Source organism: Carassius auratus, chromosome 12, assembly GCF_003368295.1.
Source record: "Carassius auratus strain Wakin chromosome 12, ASM336829v1, whole genome shotgun sequence".
In the NCBI taxonomy this organism is placed as follows: Eukaryota; Metazoa; Chordata; class Actinopteri; order Cypriniformes; family Cyprinidae; genus Carassius; species Carassius auratus.
This window is the reverse complement of record NC_039254.1, coordinates 12,038,811-12,063,878: the sequence shown is the minus strand read 5'-3', so window position 1 is coordinate 12,063,878 and position 25,068 is coordinate 12,038,811. Positions and strand designations below refer to the sequence as shown.

Sequence of the window (25,068 nt, the reverse complement as noted above, 5' to 3'; positions counted from 1 at the left end):
ATATGGTTAGGGTTAGGATGAGGGTTTGGATTGGGGTTGCTTGCATATAATTATGCATAAATTATTGTTATCATAATAGTAAGTACATGTGACAAGGACACCTTAAAATCAAGTGTTACCAAATATTTCATAAAAGTTTGTTTAAAATAAAGTGATTTATTTACATAATTTGATTTATTAAATGGCTAATGCATTTCCATTTCTATTAAACGTATTTCTATTTCTATTAATGTTATTTCTCAGTCATTTTAAATAGATAACGGCAAACTAATACCAATTCCCAATGTTTTTTCGTTTCCAGACCATCCTGGAAAACATGCACCTGCGATGTAAGTGCCATGGACTGTCAGGCAGCTGTGAAGTAAAGACGTGCTGGTGGGCTCAGCCTGACTTCAGACTGTTGGGGGATTACCTGAAAGACAAGTACGACAGTGCCTCGGAGATGGTGGTAGAGAAACACCGGGAGTCCAGAGGCTGGGTGGAAACACTCCGGGCCAAATACGCCTTCTTCAAGCACCCCACAGAACGAGATCTGGTGTATTACGAGGGATCGCCCAACTTCTGTGAGCCGAACCCGGAGACGGGCTCATTCGGCACCCGGGACCGCGCCTGCAACGTGTCGTCGCATGGCATCGAGGGCTGCGACTTGTTATGCTGTGGCCGCGGCCATAACACACGGACAGAAAAGCGCAAGGAGAAATGCCACTGCATCTTCCACTGGTGCTGCTATGTCAGCTGCCAGGAGTGTGTGAGGGTCTACGATGTGCACACGTGTAAATAAGTGCAGGAAGAAAGGGACTAGTGGACATTAAAGGATGGAAAAAGAGAGAAGGAGAGGGAGAGACAGAGAAAAACACACACAAGATAGCGGCACTTCCGTGGTAGAACCCTTTACTAATGTGCCCTTTTTGATCTACATGCCCCAAAAGATGCTGATGGTGAGCATCATGGTTACTACTGCCATTCCTCTCACTCTTTTTTCTGGCATGCATTACGTCTGCAAAAGACCAAAATGCCTTGTTATCATTCAGTCTTCTTTATCTGTAACACCATCTCTCTGATCATCTCGGCCTGCTGCCCAAGGGCCGAAACTGGATATGTTCAAATACAACCAATGACATTAGGCGCGTATTAAAGAACAAGAGGAGGGGGAAAGCACGACAGGAAATTCTCTGTGAACTACTGAATGCTGGGTCTGGAAATAAGCCCTGCTATACTACTGAATCCAATGTAATGCCCATGTTTTTCCTCATGATCTCCCAATCGTATTGTACACTCCTACCACATTCCCTATAATCGTATATATGTTCACATCATGGAACATATTGCTGTTTGCTACATAAAAACTCTCTCTTTTGTTTATGCAGCTGTTCGGAGGGATGCAATTGATATATTAGTATAGGGGCAGAGCAAACAGGAAAAGGCATCATGAGTACCTTCCGATATAAAAAAAAAAAAGGATTTTTGCAGAATATGAACATGCAAAGTCATCAGGGATTCTCCTGGATGAGTGCATGACTGCAGAATGCAACGACACACACTGGGCTCACGTGCACCCGACCAGTAAAATTTGCACTTACAAAACTACTAATGAGTATATTAATTCTAGAGATTACAGTGATTATTTTTTAACATATTCTTTTTGATAAAGCTTCTCGTATAGGACTGTGAAGGCTCAGTTTCAACACTTCCCTGTCGAGACGTTTGCGTAGAGGAAGGAGAACAAGCGCGCAGGAGGAGGATAGTTGAGGAAAGAAATAGGAGGGTAAAAAAATTTAAGAGGGAAGTGGCAATCCAATTTCATGAAAAAACAACTAGGTGGCGCTTGGTATGAATTTGTACGATTTTATATGTAGGATTTTTAGAAAAACAAAATAATGAGAGTCCGACCCTAAATCTAATAGTCAGTGGGCCGCTATCAGATCACATGAAAACGTACGAAGGTCATACAAATGTATACGAAGTAGCCACCAATTTGCAAATTGTCATGAGAGTTTGTTTGCAAGTGGAGGACTGCTGCGGGTTCAAGTGTGTGATAAATGGAAGAAAGACCAGCTTCACAAAGCTGCAGCAGACTAGCGGAGGTTTCCATAGGACATGTTCTGACAGTCCCGTACGCTTCCCATTAATTAAGTTTAACTACACAACGCTAGTTTCACATTCACACTGATCCCTGAGGAGCCCGCTCACCAGTCACATTTATGCTCCCTTTCCCATTTCTCCTTCCGCTATATCCAAAGTTTTGTACAAAGCCTTTAAAAGTTCATAATTCCCTTTTTATTTTATAATCTGAAAATGTTATGTTTTTATAAATATTATTTATTACACAATGTATATATCTGTATGGCTGAACTAAGATTATATATTTGAAGAACAAACCACGTCTCATGATTTTGCTTTTAAATGTAAGACTGACTCTTGCTCTGCTTGTATATGCTATGTGTAGCCTCAATTATATGAATATGATGCGGATAATGACACTTTTAACAACAGATTATAATAATAAAGCATAGCATAAAAATAAAAACACTGTGACATTGGCACACAACTAGATAAAGTGTTCAATTTAGCTGATCACAATCATCTGATCTCATGTCTGCATCTACTCAGGTTTTCAGATGGACCTCTGTCTGTCTCCACTACAGTAGCTCTACAGAGTAAAGCATGACACAATGAACACTACAAATACTGACTGAAATAAAACCGACTTCTTTTACCCGTTCGTGTAAATATTACTCAATCGGCTCCTGTACACACAGGTCTGTTTGAGAGTCACACCTGTTATTAATCTGACAGTGTGAAGGTAACCTATGTAAAAACCCGAGAATCAAATATAACCATTTAATCTCTCTTAGTGCTATAGAGTGCACTAACAGAGCAACTGCAGCAGAGTAGACAGACAGTTCATTTTAAACCAGACCTAAGTAGGAACACAACCTAAGTCTCAATGATAAAAAAAAAAGCTAATTCTTACAAATCAACAAAAACATCAGTCATTTATTGTCATCTTAAAACTGCATTTTAATCAGGAAATCATTGAAGACATTATTTATATTTATATTTAATAGGAAATTGCAGTAGTTACTTCCTTTACCGGTCATGCCATGAAAATATATCATTTATAGTCCAAATGTTTGACAATAAAGGCAGCTACTACAAGTACTAATGTGTGACATGTAGTTCAAGTTGCAAAGATCCAAAAAGTATACAAACCTCGAATTCTATATTTAAATGTGGCTTAATATCACTATGAATTTTACAGTTCAAAAATAAAAGTCATAAAGGGGTCATAATGTTTTGAGAGAGAAAGTATGCATATATGCAAGAGACATAACAAAGAGAAAGAAGAGGAGAATTCAAGGCCAATGTGAACTATCCTGGCACTTTTGGCAGAGGGGAGGTAGGTTGCGTGTTTCTGTCCTGTTCACAGAGCTTAAGGCCACTATGTTACCGTTTAGACTGGGGCAAGGGGCTGAGACCAAGACCTTTCCTATGTTCCTGACAAGGATTGTCCCGAGCGATATAAAAAGGATGGCTTAAAAAAAAGATAGAAAAAAACTAATCTTAAAATAAAAGCAATAAACAAACTGCAACAATATACTGGCATGCAAAGGCACAGCAGTGGGCATTTCAGTATTGTTCAGTATTGGCAGGCACTAACTGTTAAGATAAGTCCATCCATGACAAAGAGAAAAGTGAGCAGAGGATTTGGTCAGAGAATTTTACCATTGCTAAATTCACACAGCCCAGTAAGGGCAATTTTAGGAGTAAGGCATTATTGACAGGAATCATAAAAATATAATACATTTTATATATAAAAATACGTAATAGGTCTAATTCATGTAATACATGCATGTACTATTTCAAAATTCCTGATGTCATAAGATTCCTGAGACACATGTACAAATATGAGACCCTTTGCACTTGAAGTAAGGAATCAAGGAGCTATCGTGTCTGTATTTATCATGGAAACATGCCGTACACTATACTTAAGGAAAGTGAGGGATAGAGAGATATGCTGTAGGTATGTCTGCTCTCTCTCTCTCTCTCTCTCTCTCTCTCTCTCTCTGTCTTTCAAGTGCACTCAGTGTTTTCCTGACTCCTTTAACAGCTTCTGAAATACATGGAAGAAAACACAAACAGGAAACCTTATGAAAAAAGTGCATGTGTCATGTGAATGGATGAAAGCTGAAACAAAGATGACAAAAATGTAAATCAAAAATATTATTTTTATAATAAACATCCCTGGTGTCATTTTGAATGATTAAATCATGTATTTTATTTAAAGCAAATGATATAAATAAATAAAACATGCACTATCATTCAGAAGTTTGGGGCTGGTATATTTTTTTATGTATTTGAAAGAAGTCTCAAGCTCATCAAAGTTGCATTTTTGTTGATCAAAAATACAATACAACAATAATTAATATATTATTTCAATTTAAAATAACAGTTTTGATTTGAATAGATTTTGGCTGTATGTCACATCACATCACTGAAGTGACGTGACATATAGCCAAGTATGGTGACCCATACTCAGAATTGGTGCTCTGCATTTAACCCATCCAAAGTGCACACACACACTGTGAACAAACACCCGGAGCAGTGGTCAACCATTTATGCTGCGCCGCCCGGGAAGCAGTTGGGGGTTCAGTGTCTTGATTAAGGGCACCTAAGTCATGGTATTCCCAGCCCAAGATTCGAACCCACAACCCTAGGGTTAGGAGTCAAACTCTCTAACCACTAGGCCACGACTTCCCCACTTTGTATGTAATGGAAAAGTGATGCGAAGATGTTTGCAGTGCAAATCTCAGGTCAGTCTGAGTGCTCATGGTACTCACAGTCCATACAGCCATACACCCGCAGGCACCACTGTGTAACAGTACATAAGTTAAATGCAGCAATTGATGTTTTTTGATGTTGTTTTCAAATTTTCAGTATGATTGATAATCTCTAAACTGCCCAAAGAGGCTGAAATTATAATATTATAATATTGAAATACTGAATCAAAAGCTGAACAAATAAGGTTTCCATTGATGTATGGTTTGTTAGGACAAAATTTGGCTATCTGAAAATCTGAGGGTGCAAAAAAATAATAATAAATAAATAAATAAATATTGAGAATATTGCCTTTAAAGTTGTCCAAATTAAGTCTTTAGCAATGCATATTACCAATCAAAAATTCAGTTTTTATATATTTATTTACATTAGGAAATTTACTAAATATCTTCATGGAACATGATATTTACTTAATATCCTAATGATTTTTGGCATAAAAGAAAAATCGATAAGTTTGACCCATACAATGTATTTTTGGCTATTGCTACAAATACACCAGTGCTACTTATGACCTAAACAGCCTTGGGTTGTCAGGCTAGACTATAAGACTATATGGCCATTTTTGTCAGAGCCCTACCTGGAGAACAACATAAACAACATAATAATTGTAACAATCAATATGATAAAGGAGGAAAATCCATTTGAAGCCCATCAACCATAAAATGGACTTACGCTCCTTCTTTTCTCAGTAGTGCCAAAAACTTATAGAAAAAACAATATAGAAAAAAATACCCACAGGAGAGGTGAAAATTGCTGAATAAAAGTGAGATCAGAAAAAAAAATATGTTGGTTACACTGCTGTAAATTCCTTGCAAGCCCTCTTTTCTGGAAAGTTCTGAGATGTTGAAAAGACAAAAACCTTGTCAGCTATGTAAGGCCTGAGGGGTTCAGAGGGGCCCTGAGTTTGTCTGTGAGGAGTAGAGGAGGGGAGGCAGTAAATGGCCATCGGGAAGGGGAAGTGACAAGGCTACCTGTGTCACCCAAGACAGGAAGAGTGATAAACGACCCAGTAATGATCCCCCCGGCATTCTATTGTTATTTGGGGGTGTTCTGAATGAAATTTACATAAAGTAGAAATAAATCATCCCAGATTATTTTTATTGTACGATTCATTTCCTTGCTTTCATGAACTGTTTAAGAAAAGATTAATTAAGGAGCTGCACAGGTTTAATCTTAGTCATGAACTAAATTGTGCCGTTATCTTTCCTTTATAGACTAGAATGTGATTTAAGGACAGAGTAGAGCTCTGAGGAGGGAGACAGCACCAAGGAGGAAAATTAATGATGGTTTATGCAATATCTTAGCTTTTCAATTGCCTGGGGCTGTTGGAGAAGTGGAAATTACTGAAAGAACAGAGAGAATGGAAGGAAAGCGCAGTGCGGCTGTGTGCAGCATGTCCCGGCAGACTCGGTCTCATTCCTCTCCGAGGGGAAGCACTCAGCACTGCCACATTACTGCATACCACACCAATTACACAGCATCCAGCACAAACACCACTGCAACTCCAATTACGCCACCACAAAAACAAAACAACACTAACAAACATGACTAGAATTCTCATTAAACAAGACCAGCAATAATCTAGAACGGCTTGAAAAAAAAAGAACTGGAATATTTTCTAAAATACAGGTTTTCAAAAGACTCAACATTGGCTTAATAAAGCACAACAGTGACTGGCCAGTTTTTCAGTGGCCTTGGTTCCAGAAGTATTTTTCCTATTATTTTCTCCACAGGGATTTCAAAAATGTCTTCAATAAAGAGTTCTAACCAACCTTGTCTGAGGTGGATCACATCATCACAAACACTGAAGTAAAAACAAGTTGTCTTTATATAAATTGAAATGATAAAGCTGTTTGCTATTTTTATAAATTCAAGTTATTCCTGCGATGGCAAAGCTGAATTTTCAGCAGCAATTTCTCCAGTCTTCAGTGTCACATGATTATTCAGAAATCATGCTGATTTGGTGTTCAAGAAACATTTCTTATTATCAATGTTGAGAATTTTTTGATAAATAGAAAGGTCAAAAGAACAGTATTTCAGTATTTATTTGAAATAGATTTTTAAATAAAAGCTATATCTTCTAGAAAATATATATATATATATTTTTAATATATATTTAATAATACATCATTTTAACAGTATTAAAAGGCATTAAGCAGCTAACATTATTGCAGGATTTTTGAGAACAGTCTGTGTTGGCAGGGAAAGTGAAAAGCTTCAATCAACTCCAGAAGCAGGCCATAATCACCAAATAACATGCAGATGAGGAATATGGAGTTCAGTTTATTTGTGTGTGTGTGTGTAGAGAGAGAGGGCGCATCTGGAGGGGCTTGTTTTCATTATGATGCCATCAAGTAATTGAATTTGACATCGACTCAAACCGCAGATGATTTCGCAGGAAAGGCTGTGACTCAGAGAGTCGTCTAGACGGCCGGCAGGGTGAAAAGGTCGTTCAGCATCTCACCTGCAGTGACATCTCAATGAGCATCTGCAGCTTCTTAATGCCGGGCCACACCGTTTGTCCTTTCACCTGCTTTGCGATAGCTGCTCGCTCTTCTTCCTGGAAGCCCCCGAGAAGCTGAACTAAATAGAAGAAGACAAACAGTCAGTTGTAGCCTAACTAAGGTCAGAATTTGAAAAGCACATTTAGTTCGCCCAAAAATTATAATTCTATCATCATTTCCTCCGCTTCATGCCATTCCAAACCGATATGAACTAGTTTCTTCTATGGAACATGAAATATTCCTAAGAAATATTTTTGCACATAAAATACAATCAATGGGATCCAAAACAACACTGAACCCCCATTGACTTTCCCTTTCTGGAAAAGTGCAACATTTTTTCAAAACATTCTGTTTTCAACCAAAGAAAGGAAGTCTGAACTGACATTTTTAGGTGAACTATCACCGAGATTTACTTACAAAATAGATCCATAGCTCCATTTCTTCTTCAAGAACTTTGTTTTTCTGCACCTCAAACCTATTATAGTGGTCCCAAAACATCTGTGGACACCACTGATCTATAATATAGATCAGTGGTGGACACCTAACTCATACTTTAAAATGCATGAAAGTTTTACATTATATAGTAAAATATCTATCTTATTTTAAGGTCAAATTCTCGCTATTAATAAACTTTAAACTATGATTTTTGCCTCAAACTCCTAATTTGCTGCTCATTAATAATAAGTTAGTTTAAGTTTAGGTATTCGGTAGAATTAGGGATGTAGAATATACTCATGCAGAATATGTGCTTTAAAAACAATAATAAACAGCCATTATGCAAGTAATATGCATGCTTATAAGCAACTAGTTAATAGTGAGAACTAGTTCCATGTTTTGCATCATATTTGATGCATTAGGCTTCAATTCATTAGGCCCATATATTGATATAGTGAGTATATGGAGCTAAAAATAAAAAATACTGCAATTCTGTTCAGAGGCTCGAGCCTGTATTGTAAATCAATAAGCTTTTTATCAAAGTTACACCATTTTCATTAAATACATATAAATAAATATAGCTGTCACTCTATATCTCCTGAGCTTAGCAAGATATAAGCAATTTAAATGCCTAATTTTATGATCAAAGCTTTGTAGCTTCAATTTTAGGGGTGAAACATATAATCCAATGCAATACAAAGATGATCTGGGGATGTACTAATACATATTCCTCAAAATCATTATTTTAACATGATTTGTCTTAAAAAAAAAAAAAAGGATAATCAAATTAACCTAAGTTGCTTAATTCAGTAAATGCTCATCATGAAATGTTAATTACAATATACAGTTTAGTCTTACATTTACTATACCAAAATAAGTTTTAAAAAAATCCACAGCAAAAGACTCATGTACAATAACCTATATTTATTTTTACAAATACACTAAATGGCCTTTAACTTGCTGAATTAGTATTGAACTATCACTCAGATAACAGAGGTCATGTGGTAGATTATGTACAACAGGTTTTTCAGAAAGTTTTGATAATGTTGATAATGTAGAGGTCTTAAAAATGAATGTATCAAATATGATACACTAGGCTTTATAAAGTTAAGTATCCAAAACCTTTTGGGGCAACTGCACATCTCTTTTAACTCTTGAACTCTTTGTGTTTCTAAGAACCTCACATCCAGGGCCTCCATGAGATGTTGTCCACTAGAGATGTTAGGGATGTGAATTGTAGTGCTGAAAGAGTCCAACATCTCCCATCTCCTGCAGAACATCCTTCCGGTTAGTTGTGTCAAGAATCAGCAACTTACGACCCTGTAGTGTAAATACAAGCAAACGTGTAAAATTATTTTGTTTACAATTAATGGTAATACTTTTTAATTCTGAAGGTAAAAATTACTCACTGAAGAAAATTTGAGATGTGCTACTAAAGCCATGCTATGGTGCTATCTACGTGAAGTAAAGAGGTGGGCCATTCCCAGAGGCCCCAGCGAGCAGAGGGGATTATGGGTCGCCCCCCTATGGCGCCCAGTATATGCTAGTGCATGCAGATGAGGTGCCACACAGGCAGCAGGCCTGCCAGGTCTCGGCTCTCTCACAAACCCTTTCTATCAACTCACCCAAGACCCGACTCCCTGCTGAGTGCTGCTCTATACAGTCCTGATCTGGAGGAACAGACCCTCCTTACAAACACAGCACAACACCTATTCCTGCCCAACATACACACTCACTGCCACCAGACTAGACGACACAAAAGCAAAAAAAAAAAAAGTTTTCAAATGGAGCCAAAACATAAATGTAGATTTTGGTTACTGGTTAAAGTCATAATAATGTTTAAATTGGATGTCTCACTGCTTAGAAAAGTGACGGGATGCTTTTTCACAATAGAATTTGAGTCTTTTGTGTCCGTAATACATATGTTGTGGTACAAGTTACATGCTCAAAATTAACCAAAGGTTCTTAAACATTTGGGGTAACTACGGACTCAAAACTTGAAGGAAACATGCTCACCAAGGCTGCATTTATTGCATTAAAAAGACAGTAAATACAGTAAAGTCATGAAAAATTACTACAAGTTAAAATAACTGTTTTCTATTTGAATATATTTTAAGATGCGATATCAAAGCTGAATTTTAATCACCATTACTCCAGTATTTAATGTCACATGATCCTTCAGAAATCATTCTTATATGCTGATTTGGCATTTATGGATCTTATTATGATCACAGTTGAAAATGGTTGTGCAGTTTCATGATTTTGTGGAAACCATTATAAATTTTTCAGGATACTTCGATGAACCACAAGTATTCATTTAAAATATTTTTTTTTTTACATTAAAAATGTCTTTAATAAGGCTGTCAAAAATGGCTGAAAAACTAAATTCGAATTTGCTAATAAATATCATCAAAATTAGAATTATATTTGAATTTAAAATGCATAATTTCAGTTAGGGAGAAGAAAAGCTTTTGGCTTCTCTTCTGAGGCCACAAGAGTGTGCATTGGGTGAAATATTACTAATGCACGTTTATTCAAAACATAAGAATATATGACTGAAACAATATTTTAAATATTAAGCACTTTTTTTAATAAACAAATTATAATTTAGCTTAAAGGTCCCGTTCTTCGTGATCCCATGTTTTAAACTTTAGTTAGTGTGTAATGTTGTTGTTAGAGTATAAATAATATCTGTAAAATTCTGAAGCTCAAAGTTCAATGCCAAGTGAGATATTTTATTTAACAGAATTCGCCTACATCGAACAACCAGTTTGGACTACAGCCCTCTAGTTCCTGCAGTAATGATGTCACTAAAACAGTTTTTTGACTAACCTCCGCCCACATGAATTCACAAAAAAGGGGGCGTGGTCTAGTTGCGCTCCGACGGAGAAGAGGAAGAGCTGCGTTTGTGTTTATCGCCATGTCGTCGAAACGCTGTTATTTTAATCTCTGAGTCCAATCATCTTTGTTTGGCCTTCCCAGGGATGCTGTACTTAGAGATCAATGGTTACAATGTATGTTTAACTCTGTTCACAAAAATTATAATCCACATGTAAAACTATGTGCAGCACATTTAGCTGAGGACAGCTTCCTCAATCTCAATCCGTTTAATGCTGGATTCGCGCAAGATTATTCTTGAAAGATGGAGCAGTTCCCTCTTTGTCTGGAGAAAGTGTTGTTTATGGACCACAACTGGTAAGTGTATTTTATTATTTAAGTTGGTGCGTTTAACAGTTTCTGTAACTTACTACACAAAGGGCAATGATGTTTAGTTTTGTTAACTAGATGTTAGGGCTGTGCAAAAACATCGAATGTGATTTTCATGCGCATCTCGTCGGTAAAAACGCTCCTGTGATTAGAAGTACATCTCCAGCACATGCTCCTGCCCACTTGCTTCTCAAAACTAGTCCAATCGTGTTTCCAGGAGGGCCGCGTGCGCTCAGCTGCTGTCGAATTACAACACAGGAACCGCTGGCCCAATCAGAACTCGTTACGTATTTCTGAAGGAGAGACTTTATAGAACAAGGAAGTCATCAGCCCATTTTTATGACAGTGAAACATGTGAAAAATACTGTGTTTTTTTACACGCGAAACATGAACACATGTTATATTGCACACTGTAAACACAATCAAAGCTTCAAAAAAGCGCGAGAAATGGGACATTTTAAGAACTATAAACAAAACAGAAGTAGTTTAATACAAAGGGGTGAAAGCCAATAACACAAAGTACATTTTTCATTTAAACATGAGTTGCAGTAGGACGGGGAAAACCCACCATAAAGTCTCAAGATATGTTTTTGAAAAAAAATTTGAACCCACCTTAATTTTACATGGCATTCTAAACAAGCGGCTCTATTGTGTTAGATGCAAGTGCAACGGTGACAGAAGATATCCCTCTCTCGAAAATGCATGAAATATAAGTTCTGTGTGAATGGCTTGGTTTCAGTTTTTACGTAAACAAGATCTTCTCCACATTATCTTCTTCCGCAATATTTTTAATGAACATCGCAGCGCTGCATCTAGTTGTTCCAACTGTATAGGTTAACAAAAACATTATAATGCAATGACACTTATATTGTCATCACATCTTGTGCGCCACTGATAAAGACCAAAGTATAATTTGACCATCCGCATCGGTGCACCGTCAGCATAATTTAATTTTTGTCGTCAAGGGGGCTCGCGGACAGCCACGCATCTGTCCACGCGGTCTCAAAAAGTGCCTGCACGCGGACACAGCTGTCAACAGCTCATGCACGAGGTGAATGATGAGACAGAAGTGATACTGCTTGCCGAGCTCGTTTGCCTTTTGAAAGCTGTGCGGATGAGGCTGTGTCTGTGAGACGAAACAAAACGCGAAATGTGAAGTATACCTTGGGTGGGCCTTAAAACAGCCTCCTTAACAGACACCTAAAATTCGTCCGCGAGCCCCCTTGACGACAAAAATTAAATTATGCCGACGGTGCACCGATGCGCATGGTCAAATTATACTTTGGTCTTTATCAGTGGCGCACAAGATGTGATGACAATATAAGTGTCATTGCATTATAATGTTTTTTATATATATATTATAATGTTTATATATATATATATATATATATATATATATATCTCACTAACCCAAATGTTTGAACAATTAAACTGGACAATTTGATATACTCTCTTCATAATTTTTTTGACAGCTGTTTTGTTTTTATTGTGTATTTATTACTGCTTACTAACTGAAGTGCTGAGTCAAACACATAATAACTTTCATAATAATGTGCAAAATGAGACAAAAGAAACATTTTATAATATATTAATTTTACCCCAGTGAGTTAATAAACTAATGGGTTGACTACCAAATCCAAAAAATTTTATATTGGTAACTCTTGTCAATAATTATATTTATTTAGGACTACTAGAAATCCTTCTCAGACTAAAGGCTGAGAACCACTGATTTAGGATTATGTTTGGGGTTAGAGGTTTTAAAATCCCCTAAGATTAAGTGTAAAACAATAAATGAAAGTAGCAGATTAAAATAACTCAGATATGTCTATGAAAAAAGAGCAAATGTAGTGAGCGGCTCCACAGCAGTTAGAGTCACTCTTGTCTGATGGTGTTTTCTGGTGTAAAGGTGGTGCTGCTCCCTGTCTGTGGATGGCAGTACTACAAGCTGGTGTGAATGTGCAGCTTTCTCACCCGAGGAGGAGGTTTCTTCAATAACACCAGCAGAGCCTGCAACACCAGGTTAGAGGACCACGGCCCGATGGGAACAAAATCTGTAAAGTGGAGAAACATCAGAGATGGAAAGACAGTATTGAGTAAGTTTGATATGCAGACCAAGCATAACACTGTACATTGCCATCACTTCAAATAAAACAAAAACTAAACAAGAGAAGATACAGCCCCTCCATATCCATATAAATAATAGGGCACACATAAAGAACACAGTGATGTTTTTGAACATGTTATCAGATTTGACAGGAAGTGCATCATACTCATTGTGACAGACTCCCCCATAGGTCTTTCTATATCGTCCACCACCACACAGCTCAGTTGGGACTTGTAGGCATCCTCGAATATCTAAATAGATGAAAACCATAAACCCACCATTAAAGGCCAGCAGCTGAAATATCACATCAGTAACATCCCCCAAGACACCTGCTTTCAACACGCAGAGATCTCGTCATGTCTTAACCTACAGCGATGAGGTTGCTACCTTCTTGATGGCCTGACATTTGGCGGTCTCTGCAAAGCCGATCATTTTGTCTGGAGAGCAGATCTTGATGAAGGGGAACTGGGAGTCCTCTGCGATCTTGGCTGCAAGTGCGGTCTTACCACTGTGAGGAGACCCTGAGGGAGCAGAGAGCATTCACAATCTCAGTCATCTCAGATTGCAGCATTATGGTGCATGTTTTCTTGTGTGAACCAGAGAACAAGAGCAGGGAAGAACGCTGTTCCCTCAGTGCTGGTGTTATTTTACAGTTATAGTAGTATAATTTTTCTTAAATATTCATTCATTATTCGCAGTGAAATACCATTATTACAAAAGTATTACTTGTTTTATTTTTCTATTTAACCACAAATGATAAGAATAAGAATAGTAATATTAGTAATAAAAATTATTTTTAATTATCGAATAATTATACTTTTGTAATTATACTGAAATACAAATATAATATCTAAATATATAAAGAAAAAAATCTATAAGTAAATGTACAGTTTTATTTTTTTAAATCAGAAAAATACTACTCTATCCCAAAAAACCCTCCACAGACATCTCAGCAAACCAGCTGTCAGCAACTCACAAGCAAAATGACTTATAGGCAGAAAATGTTTTTAATTTTTTGAAAAATATGATATTATTCTTGATAAAAAATTTGAATTGATTGATTTAAATTGCATTTATTTTATAAAAGGACTGTAATAAAGCTTATAATAACATTTTGTTTATTGCTCCAAAAAATGCTACACCAGTATCGGAACAAGGACTTTTCCATGCCTAATTTAAGAGAGAGAACAGAGATTTCTTTACTCACTAAAAAAAGAAATGTAACACTGTAAAGTGTTAACACTGTTTGTGTGTAGACTTGCCTTCTAAAAGCACAGTTACTAGTGGAGTGCGTTCACTATTCTTGGTCTGTTGCACCAAAAGTTCTCCATCTCCCAGTATATCAGAAACACCATTGCTCCATTTCGAAATCCGTTCATGATGTAACTTGAGTAATCCTCCTGATTAGTGCCAAAAGCCTTTACAGAAAAACAGAGAGAACTGCATTAAATATTAAAGCAATACATTATTTTATTCATTGCTAAAATGATTTAATAATGCATAATAATTTGACATTTTTCTTTTACATTTCAGTCTCAGCTGGCTCATTCACAGTGTAGAGTGCAAAAAATAATTCACCAAACATTACTTTACACGTTAGATGTGTATAATAACATCCTCAAGTCTAAGTGGGCGGTTCTTTGCCAAAAATGAACTCCAATGTAAGCCAGACTTAATGCCGATAGTGAAGTTTGGCTGAATGAGATCTAATAATTCAACATATTTATGCAAACTGAATACACAATAATGGAGAGTGGACTTACAGGCTTGATGTCATTATTCAGAGAGGCCAAGAAGTCACTCCTGCTGACTTGCAGCATGTGAGCCTTTTCTGTGTCCACCTCCACCTGAGTACTGGCCTACAAGAGCAAAAACACACAGAATGATCCTCAAACTACTTTATTTAATCAAAATGAAAGGTCTAGAAGCAAGAGAAAGACAGACCTATTACACCTGTGCAAGCTCCATCAAATATGGGAGAATTATGTGTCAACACCATCAAATATGGGCATGTGTGAGCTGCTAACACACACACACACACACACACACACAATTTGTCTAGCCACACAAAGATATCCATAGGCTTCTAAAATGCTTCTAAAAACGTGTTTTAATGTGAGCCATTGAATGGGTTTACAATTTACTACTTCAAGCATAAAAACCATCTTTTCTTATATTCCCATAAAAACCACAGCATTTCAATGGTATTCAAATGTGTAACACAAAATTGCCGAAATCTGCATTTTATTTGTATAATAAACCAATTTTGTAACTTTAGATAAGTTCCACGCAGAGTTCAGAACTGATTTTGTTTAAATCAACCATAATTAGTTATGACTGTGGTGGTGTATTGTGGATGAGATGATGAGATCAGACCTTGATGTGACGGTTCATGGCAGTGGACTGGGCTGCTCGCACAAGCCCTTCCAGCTCTGCTCCGCTGCAGTTCTTGGTCTCAGCAGCAAGCTCCTTAATGTCAACATTTGGCCAGCATGTTTGACTGACTCATTTTTGCAGTGTGTATATTCACGATCTGAACACGGTCCGTCTCATCAGGCAAGCCTGGAGAAGGATGATTTGACAACTAGTTGTTTCGGAAACCTTGAATATGTGACCTATTGAAAAGAGTCATTTCGTTCTCACCAATCTCCATTTTGACCTCCATTCTACCCGTCCTCAAGAGGGCTTCATCGATCAGGTCAGGCCTGTTGGTCATTCCTTAAACACAGTATGATTTAATAATGAAAACAAAGCCAAATCAGTGAACAAAACATGAAGCGTTGTCGTTCTTTATGCTGGCTGATTCTACAGGAAGTTCTCACCAATGACCAGGATGTTGTTTAGCTGGTCTACGCCATCGATCTTAGACAGTAGCTGGTTGACTATAGTGTCGTGGACCCCAGTGCTGCCGGCCATGCTGCCACGTTGTTTACAGATGGCATCAATTTCATCAAATATAATGATGTGCAGTCCACTGTTGTCCCCCAACTTCAAAAAGACAAAAAAAAAGACAGAAAAGGCTCTTAACAGGACACCCATAATTTCAATATTGTCATATGAAGGTTCACTTGTAATATTAATATATAATATTTTACATTTGTTGTTTTTGCCTTTATTATGTTAGGACAGTATATAGTCATGAAGCGAAGTGGGAGCGGGGGTTTCGGGAAAGGTCCGCAAGCTGGGACTCAAACTTTGGATGCCCAAAGCGCAACCGCACTATATGGCTATCGGTGCCAAGATATTTATTAAAAGTACTTATTACACTAATAAATGAAATCAATAAGCAAGTAATATATTTTCAATTATTTGAACATTTTCATTTTCATTTTAGTTTGTTTCATTTCTTGAAACAAACACTACATTTTTATTTATTTATATATTTCGGTTTAACTTTTATATAAATTTTAGTATTTAAACAAACTTTCGGGGGGTTTTCCACTGGGTACAGTTAGTACCACCTCGTTTGAGGTTCCAAGTGAACTGTAACATAACCAAAACGTGATGTGTAAACTATGCTGATCATGGATTGACCAGACAGACTCGTCACTACCTTCGTTACGGAACTTGCGACACAAACACAAAAGAACCGCTAGATTTAAAGGGATGCTCCACCCAAAAAAATTTAATTGTGGTGCAGAGGACACAGAAGAATACACGCAGCAGGGTGATATGGAGTGTCACAGAGGAGACCGTTGACAAAGGAATTATTGAATAAAGTCATTATTTTTGTTTTCTTTGTTTAAAAAAAGTATTCCCGTCCCTTCATATAACCCAGATTGCACATCTGAGGGAAGATGGGAAAATTCTGATGACATCTTTTCATACCTTTTATGGAACTTGACACTGTTATTTACTTGGCAGTCTATGGGACAGTCTCAAGCCTCCAGGTTTTCATCCAAAATATCTTAAATTGTCTTCCGAAGATGAACGGAACTTTTATGGGTTTGGAACGACATGGGGGTAAGTGATTAATGACAACATTTTCATTCTGGGGTGGAGTAACCCTTTAAATCAGCACAGCCAGTGAAGGATCGAACGCAACTGTTTTGAATGAGCGCAACTTTTTTAACAACCAAAACGTTTTGTTGTCTGTTGCGGAAATACAGACATTCCTCTCGCTGATTGCAGAGGAGCTGATCCAGCGAGAGCTTGATGGGGCAACACAGAATTAAAAAGTTTTTCATGAGTCGCAGCAGTAGAGGCGGCACAACTATAACGACATGTTAATAATTCCACCCACTCTAAAGCAATACTATACTGCAGTTGAAATACAAACCGTGCGGAATCTTACCACACAGTGGTAAAGCACCATTAGTTAGACCTTGTGTACATCTGAATTTTTACTTAAAGGGTTAGTTCACCCAAAAAGGGTAACCGGATCTTCTTGAACCAGTTCACCAAATCGAACTGAATCATTTGAAATGGTTCACGTCTCCAATAGGCATTAATCCACAAATGATTTAAGCTGTTAACTTTTAAGTTCAAACAAACCATTATCCTGGAGTAATTCATGTACTCAAACAGTACACTGACTGAACTGCTGTGAAGAGAGAACTGAAGATGAACACCGAGCCGAGCCAGATAACGAAATAGTTTTGCTATTTTTGGACCAAAATGTATTTTTGATGCTTCAAAAAATTCTAACGGACCCTCTGATGTCACATGGACTACTTTGATGATGTTTTTCTTACCTTTCTGGACATGGACCGTATACCGTACACACACTTTCAAAGGAGGGACTAAGAGCTCTCAGACTAAATCTAAAATATCTTAAACTGTGTTCCGAAGATGAACAGAGGTCTTACGGGTTTGGAACAACATGAAGGGTGAGTCATTAAAGGGGGGGGGGGGGGGGGGTGTACAATGGTGTTTCGTGTATTCAGAGTTGTTCACAGTGTTAAAGAGATGGATTCTCATGCTAAACATGGCCAAGTTTTAAAAAATAATTTAGAAGAATGACTTAGAATTTCTGTGCCGAAAATCATACTTCCGGGTTGGTACAAGTTTCGGCTGATTTTTTTAGATTGTGGATCTAATGATGTAGACGAGAACGGAAGTCCTTATTTGAGCATTTCTCCCAGAAAAGCGCGCCCGCGCACACATTTAACTAGAGGAGAGTGAGATCCGTGCACATCAACGCGCTTCAAAATAGTTGACAGCGTTGCATAGGATTTGTTCAAGAATGCCTCCAAATACTGTATTTACTATATATATATATATATATATATATATATATATATATATATATATCCGCACTTTTTTCATAGTTTGGCTGGTCCTGCGACTTATAGTCAGGTGCGACTTATTTATCAAAATTAATTTGACATGAACCAAGAGAAATGAACTAAGGGAAATGAACCAAGAGAAAACATTACCATCTACAGCCGCCAGAGCTGTAATGCTGCTCAGTGCTCCTGTAGTCTACACTGAGCAGCATAGAGCGCCCTCTCACGGCTGTAGACGGCAATGTTTTCTCTTGGTTCTTGGTTTTAAATAAATGTGACTTATAGTCCAGTGCGACTTACATATGTTTTTTTCCTCATCATGAAGTATTTTTGGACTGATGCGACTTATACTCAGGTGCGACTTATAGTCCGAAAAATACGGTAAGTGCATTTTTGGATGTGAGGGAAAGTTTACCGTGTTCAACTTCACCAAGAACCCAGCGTTACATCAACAGTGGATGCAGTTTGTTTTTCCGGGGCAGCAACGGAGTGTATCAAGTGCGTTTGTGTGTTCTGGTCATTTGAGTAACGAATGTTTTATAAACAAGGCCCAAGTCGACGCTGGATTTGCACATCGTTTGCTACTAAAACATGGACCGGTCCCTGTGATAAAAGACCACATTCATGTAATTGCATCATTTGCATCAGATTTTTTAAATCAGCACATAAGTGAATATATGTTAATGGAAACAACACGAAACATCAGTATTATAGCTCCGCTCACGACACACCTCCAGGAGCTTGGCTTTTTCCGGTGAGAATCGGAAAGCTGTATTTTTCTTTTAGAAATATGATAAAACTTAAGACTTTTTGGATATATGAAGGATGCAGTACTACTCTATAGGTACTCAAGATTAACATGAGATTAGGTGAAACTATGTATGTTATGTACCCTTTAATGACATAATTTTTATTTTTCGATGAACTAACCCTTTAATTGTTTGAAAAGTTTATCAAATATTTATATTATAAAATTCTTTTTTTTTTTTTTTTTGATTACAGCTTTATTTAAAATAATGAAAACATTTTTACAAACAGTTTTAGTTTGTTTTAGGTAACAGTAAAAACACAGAATAGGATAGAATAGAATACCATTTACGTTTTTATTTCAGCTTTATTAAAATTAATAAAAAAAAACTATTTTAATTTTTTTTATTTTGATTTAGGTTAAAGTAAAACAACAGAAAACAACAGAATGGAATTTGCTAGCAGAATAGATCACATTTAAGAAAAATAAAGACAGGTTAAATGACAAGCCTAAAACCTCTAATTTTGTTTTGATGTCCTCTTAAAAACTTGCGCGTATAGTTCTCTTGAGCTCCCTGCTTAAATGCCAGGTTGGTGAATGGACTGTGACTGTATAAACTCTGTGACAATGGCCTACAATTAAGAGTTATCTTCTTCATCTGGGAGGCTGTCAGAGGCTAGGTCGTAACATTTAGCACAGATGGGAGGCCAGTATGAGTAAGCGTGGCCTCCCGTGAGTCAGGGTGAGGGGTTAGAGATAGCCGAACACTGTCATTAAGAGGTGACGAGTGAGCTCTTCAACGTCATGTAGTCACACTGTCTACCAACACAACATCACACTCAAGCACGGCCAGAACCAGCAGTTCACTGCCAACACTTATTGACACATCACCTTTGGAAAAAAATGAACTTTGATAAAGTTTCTAAGCAAACACTAGGCCATTTACAGTAATTAGTAAGTATATTTCAGAAAATCTGGAGTTATTTGTAGAGCTGCATGAAGCCCCAGAACTGGGAACAGCATCCTTTTTTTGAAAGTTGACAGACCAATCTTTCTTTAAAGTGTCAAATATCAGTGGGTTCCATCACAGAGCCATATGAATGTAAGGTTGTGCAAAACGTCTGTATGGCCTTTCTAAGATAACGGTGATTTGTGAAGTGAATAAAAGAATGGAGGTTTTTCCTAAGTGTGAAATATTTAATAATTTGTTATAAAATCTCTTTTCCCTGCATCTTCTTTCCTGGTTTCTTACCCTTTTCTGTTCTTCCTCTGCATCAGCAAACAGCTTTCTGATGTTGGCCTCGGACTCGCCCACATTTGTTCAGAATCTCTGGCCCGTTCACCACCTTCGGCTCTCTGGCATTCAGCATCTTACCAATCTGGCGCGCCATCAGCGTTTTACCACAGCCGGGCGGCCCAAACAACAAGATCCCCTTCACATGTTTACAGCCTGTGGAAAGAGTCAAAACCGGAGGGTATGAAACATAAGACTTGACAAAATAGTATAAGCATGAATGACAAACAGTATAAGAGTGCTCACAATAAAAGGAAGAGTATTTTAAGAAATGAGTTTAAAATATGCCAAACTCGTGTCAAGTGGTATAACCAAGTAAAAACACAAAAAAAATTCCTTCGAATTCATGTAAATGCACAAACTTTTTTTTTCTTTTTCTAAATAAAATAAACATTTTTTATCTCTTATTCTCACCAAATATGCATTTATTTGATCAAAAACACAGTAAAAAAAATGTTCAATACATATTTAATACATCCTTGCTGATTACAAAAAAAAAAAACTAATCCCATATATAAAAGCACACACAATAAGTATGGCGAAGTGTCTAATACATCTGTTTTTAAAGTAGCACAGGGGTCTTTTTGATGAGCAATGGCATTTTCCAGACAAGAGCCCTGTTTTTGGTTAACAACATCTGCTGGCTGCCATTTGGAGAGAGCGGGAAGGCTGGAGATAACCAGCAGGCCTGAGATGAGAATCAGTATGGCCATTTACTCTTGTTGACAGACTTTTCACGGAGGAGAAAAACAGGGCAGTGGCTGGGCAGACCGAAATGACCTTTAGCTGGTGGGAGTTTTGGGAGAAACTGGGTGTACTGGTGTAAACTCCCACCCAAGCGCTATCAGACAATAACATACTCAGACATACACCTTCCTTCAGCACCTGGGCTCCAAAACCAACCCCAATTAGGCGCTCACCTTTGCGCTATCAAGACCCGCCATCTCATTAGAGCAGCCAGCTGCCCGAGCCAGAGGCCGATTCCTGCAGCCATCACACCACAAAGGTCATCTCTCGCTCTCTCTCACACACACACAGCACTCTGAAGGCTCTCTGTGTAAGTGTGTATGTGTGCATGATCAAGTCGTCTGGTAGCTTACAGGAGTACACTCTTCACAACTGTTCATTTTCAATGTAAAACAACAAAGTTGAGATTAAAGATGCTTTTTTTAAAGAAAAACCCATTTGAAACACACACAAAAAAATGATACTAGGCACTGACAGCGTGTTCGAGGTGGCTGCTATGCTGTTTGTGGATGATTACTTGGGTATTCTGGGTTTATTTAAACTCCTAAATCATAAAAATAAGCAACAGTAATAATGATGCTTGACTTAGCACATTTAAACATCCTTGTGCAATGTTTGGCAAGTTCAGAATGGTATAAAATGATAATTAAAACCACAGACTGAGTGTTAACAGTTATGGATAAACCAACTGAAACCACATGTACGCAAAAACCACACGCCCCTGGTGGCCTTAGAAAAAATGGATTGAGTTCAGCTGAAATATTTAGTTATAATTATTAGAAATGTAACAACTAAGCAACACAAGAAATAAGTCATTATTTTCCAAAACACAATTAAATGTACTCCACAGGTCCAAAAAAAAAGGTTTTTATTCAAATTAAAAATGTAAAGGTTTTGCATCAGTGCATGTTATTGTAGTGTGGAAAGTCCTTACACAGAGATTGGCTTGGCTGTGTATTATGATAATATTTCACCGTTGACATGCGCTTCCTCATTTAGGAATGAGCACCTGCTGAGAATCTGTACGAAATTCAGTGTGAGAACATTTTTTGTTGCACACAATGAGGAACACTTGTTCACAATTATTGGCAAAAGACACCCAGTGTCTGAAAGCTGAGAACTGAACGCAGACAGCAGTTTCAGCTGAAAATGATTCGAATACTTTTGCTGCAGGAGTCAATCTGATGGGAATGTGTCTGCTGGATAGCATCTTTAACATTTGTTTATCTGTATAAAGGCTGAATATAAATCATAAACACACAATCAGACTGCAGTCGGAGGATATAATTCAAACTAGGCTTTTGACCGTAAGCCAGAAGCAAAGGAGAAGACAACATAAGGATGTTTTTTTCTAACAGGACAGTTCTCTCATTTATGGTTAGGATGAGGTGCTGGGAGGGTCTGAAAACTGTCCATCCAAACTCATATATGTTGGCTTTCTCCTCTCTCTCTCAAACTGTGTTTCATGTCGCCCACAACATGCTGTGCCTCTGCCTCACTGGCCATTTAAATAGAGAGGGATTTGTCCTTTCAAGAGAGAAACAGGGGCGTTGTGCGCTTTTTATTTTTTGAGGGAGCACTAGTGGTGGTCCTGGACTGCTTGGTACCCAAAGCAAGCTAAGTAAAGAAGTTTCGGTTTTCCCTTCAAAGTGCCAGAGGGAGAGAAGAGACTCACCCATCTGCTCCACTATGTCTGGAGGAAAGACTCGCGAGGCGAAGGCCCGACGGAAGATGTCGAAGAACTCCTTGTCCAGGCCTCCGATGCCCATTCGCTCAAAGTTCCAGTCTGGGTTAATGATGGACTGCCGAGAACCTCTGGTCTTTGCTTTTCCTGGAGAAAAATGACCAAAAACAGACCGCTAAAGAAATTACATATTTATATAAAAATTTTCAAGGTTATACCACATGTCTAATATTCAGTTGTGTATAAAACACTGGCGTAGAAGTGACAATTAAATGAGGTGGCTGAAGTCAAACCACATGTGTTCTGACTGCCATCTAGTGGTGCAGTTTGGTTGTTACACTATTTGAAGTATTGAATTAAGACACAGGATAAAACTGAAATATAACTGTATGAAGTATATATCAATGGGAAAGAAAACCTGTGTTTTGAGGGATAAATAAAAGATTTGTTGCAAGCTTATAAACTGTTCTTAAAACACTTGAGTTGCTAAGGAGCAAAGACTCAAAACAGAGACTGTAGTGAATGTTAATGAAGTTTTTTCTTTCCGTTACATGTAACTGAATGTGTGTGCAGTAAATACTCATTTTGTAATTCTAATCATTCTAAACAAGAATAAATGGTATAATAATAATAATAATAATAAAAATTCCAGATTTAACAAAGTGCTAACACATCCTGCAAGTAAAAGCATGTGACGTATTTCATCCCAACTCACAAGAATTAGTGACGTATCAAGTTAGCAGCGACTAATGATGAAGACTATTTATCAGCTGCAGCTGACAATATTGGATTAACCATGACAGGTCCTTAGACTAATAAATCTAGACTAAACACTGAACTGAATAATGTAGCTAATGTATTAGAAAGTATTCTGAAGACTCACACATATTGCATATGTCAGAGCCACAATGGTGGTGTGTGTTTACAAGTTAAACACTAACCAATCAAATTGAGAGACGAGCTCTCCGATTTCTCACAAATCACCTGACTGTTGCAATCTGAAAAAGACAAACAGAGGAAACCATATTAAAGCCATATGAATAGGTACAAACCGATAGTAATCAATAAAAAGCTACCTTTTGTTTTTTACTAGAGCCTTGCTCGCCTCTAAGGATGCTGGGATCCATGGCCTCGATATCTTTTATGATTAGTGCAAAAAGCTTATCACAGTAGCTGAAGACGAACTGCCGGGAAGACAATACAGGTTTAACTATACTTCATTAAGTTTAATTTCGTTAGTGCTTTGCTGTCTCACCTGCTGGCCTATGCTAAAGGCCGGTGCAGTAAAAAACTGGATAAACTCAATCGCCATTTTATCAGAGTCGTATGGGTTGCTGTCAACACTCTTCTTCTGGAGGAAGTCGATCTCTAGCGTCATGGTTCCCACGTACTGTCTCGACGGGTCAAAGTTGTAGACACTCACAAGACAAGACAACAGAGGGAAGTGTACAATAAGAAAATGATCACTGTTGAAATATACTATAGTTGTTAGTCAGGGTAGATGACTCATGTGAATAAAAACAAGATTTTGCGTGAAATGTGTCTTTCCACATTTTAATACGACCAAACTTGCACTAAGAACTTGTAAAAAAAAACTACTCCAAAGAAATGTCAACTTACACTACTGTTACTGTTACAAAAGGTTGGCATCAGAAAAATAGTTATTGTTTAAAACCTTTATTCACCAAAGACACAAACAAATGCAAATACATTTTTGAACTTTCCATTCATCAAAGAATCATGTAATATCCTAAAAAAACGTTCAACATAAATAAGAAGGTGGAATTCTTCTTGAAAACCAAATCATCAGATCATGCCATACACATACCTTCCACATCCTGGTTTAGAGAGAGTCCGACCCATTTCCTCTATGACACAGAGAGCATATCAATCAATTTCTATTATCTTGCATTTAGTATATTACAGGCCACGCAATTACTATAAAGTTATTATTTTTAAGATCCTATTCCAAAAAGCAATACAATATATTTGTACAACTTTCTCTTGATAGATGGTCTTACTGTAAAGCACACTAATTACAAAATGTGTACTAAAAGGTTTCTCTAGTAGTGTTTCATTTTTTGGTCTCTTGTTGATAAAATATCACATCGTGCCAAAAATAAGACCACTGTGAGAAAGTTCCTGTAGTACCTGAGAAGTCTTTCTGCTGTCATGTTAACAGATGAAGAAGAAGCAGGCAAAAACAATGCAAGACATTAAGAAATAAGCATGCTGACAACAACAGTACATCTTGTACATCTGCATACTATTGCAGTTC

General features: G+C 37.4%; 1 protein-coding gene and 1 pseudogene across 1 annotated transcript in view; one reads left to right on the top strand and one right to left on the bottom strand.

Annotated features, from left to right (window-relative positions):
* Positions 1 to 4,261, top strand: part of LOC113111864 (proto-oncogene Wnt-3) — a 29,645-nt gene extending 25,384 nt beyond the window's left edge. The window contains exon 4 of the mRNA XM_026277026.1: positions 302 to 4,261. Coding sequence (XP_026132811.1) covers positions 302 to 781 — 480 coding nt within the window. The 3' untranslated portion in view covers positions 782 to 4,261. The remainder of the gene's footprint in view (positions 1 to 301) is intronic.
* Positions 4,262 to 7,015: 2,754 nt separating this feature from the next.
* LOC113112174 (vesicle-fusing ATPase-like) lies at positions 7,016 to 24,653 on the bottom strand (annotated as a pseudogene).
* Between the last annotated feature and the right edge of the window lie 415 nt (positions 24,654 to 25,068).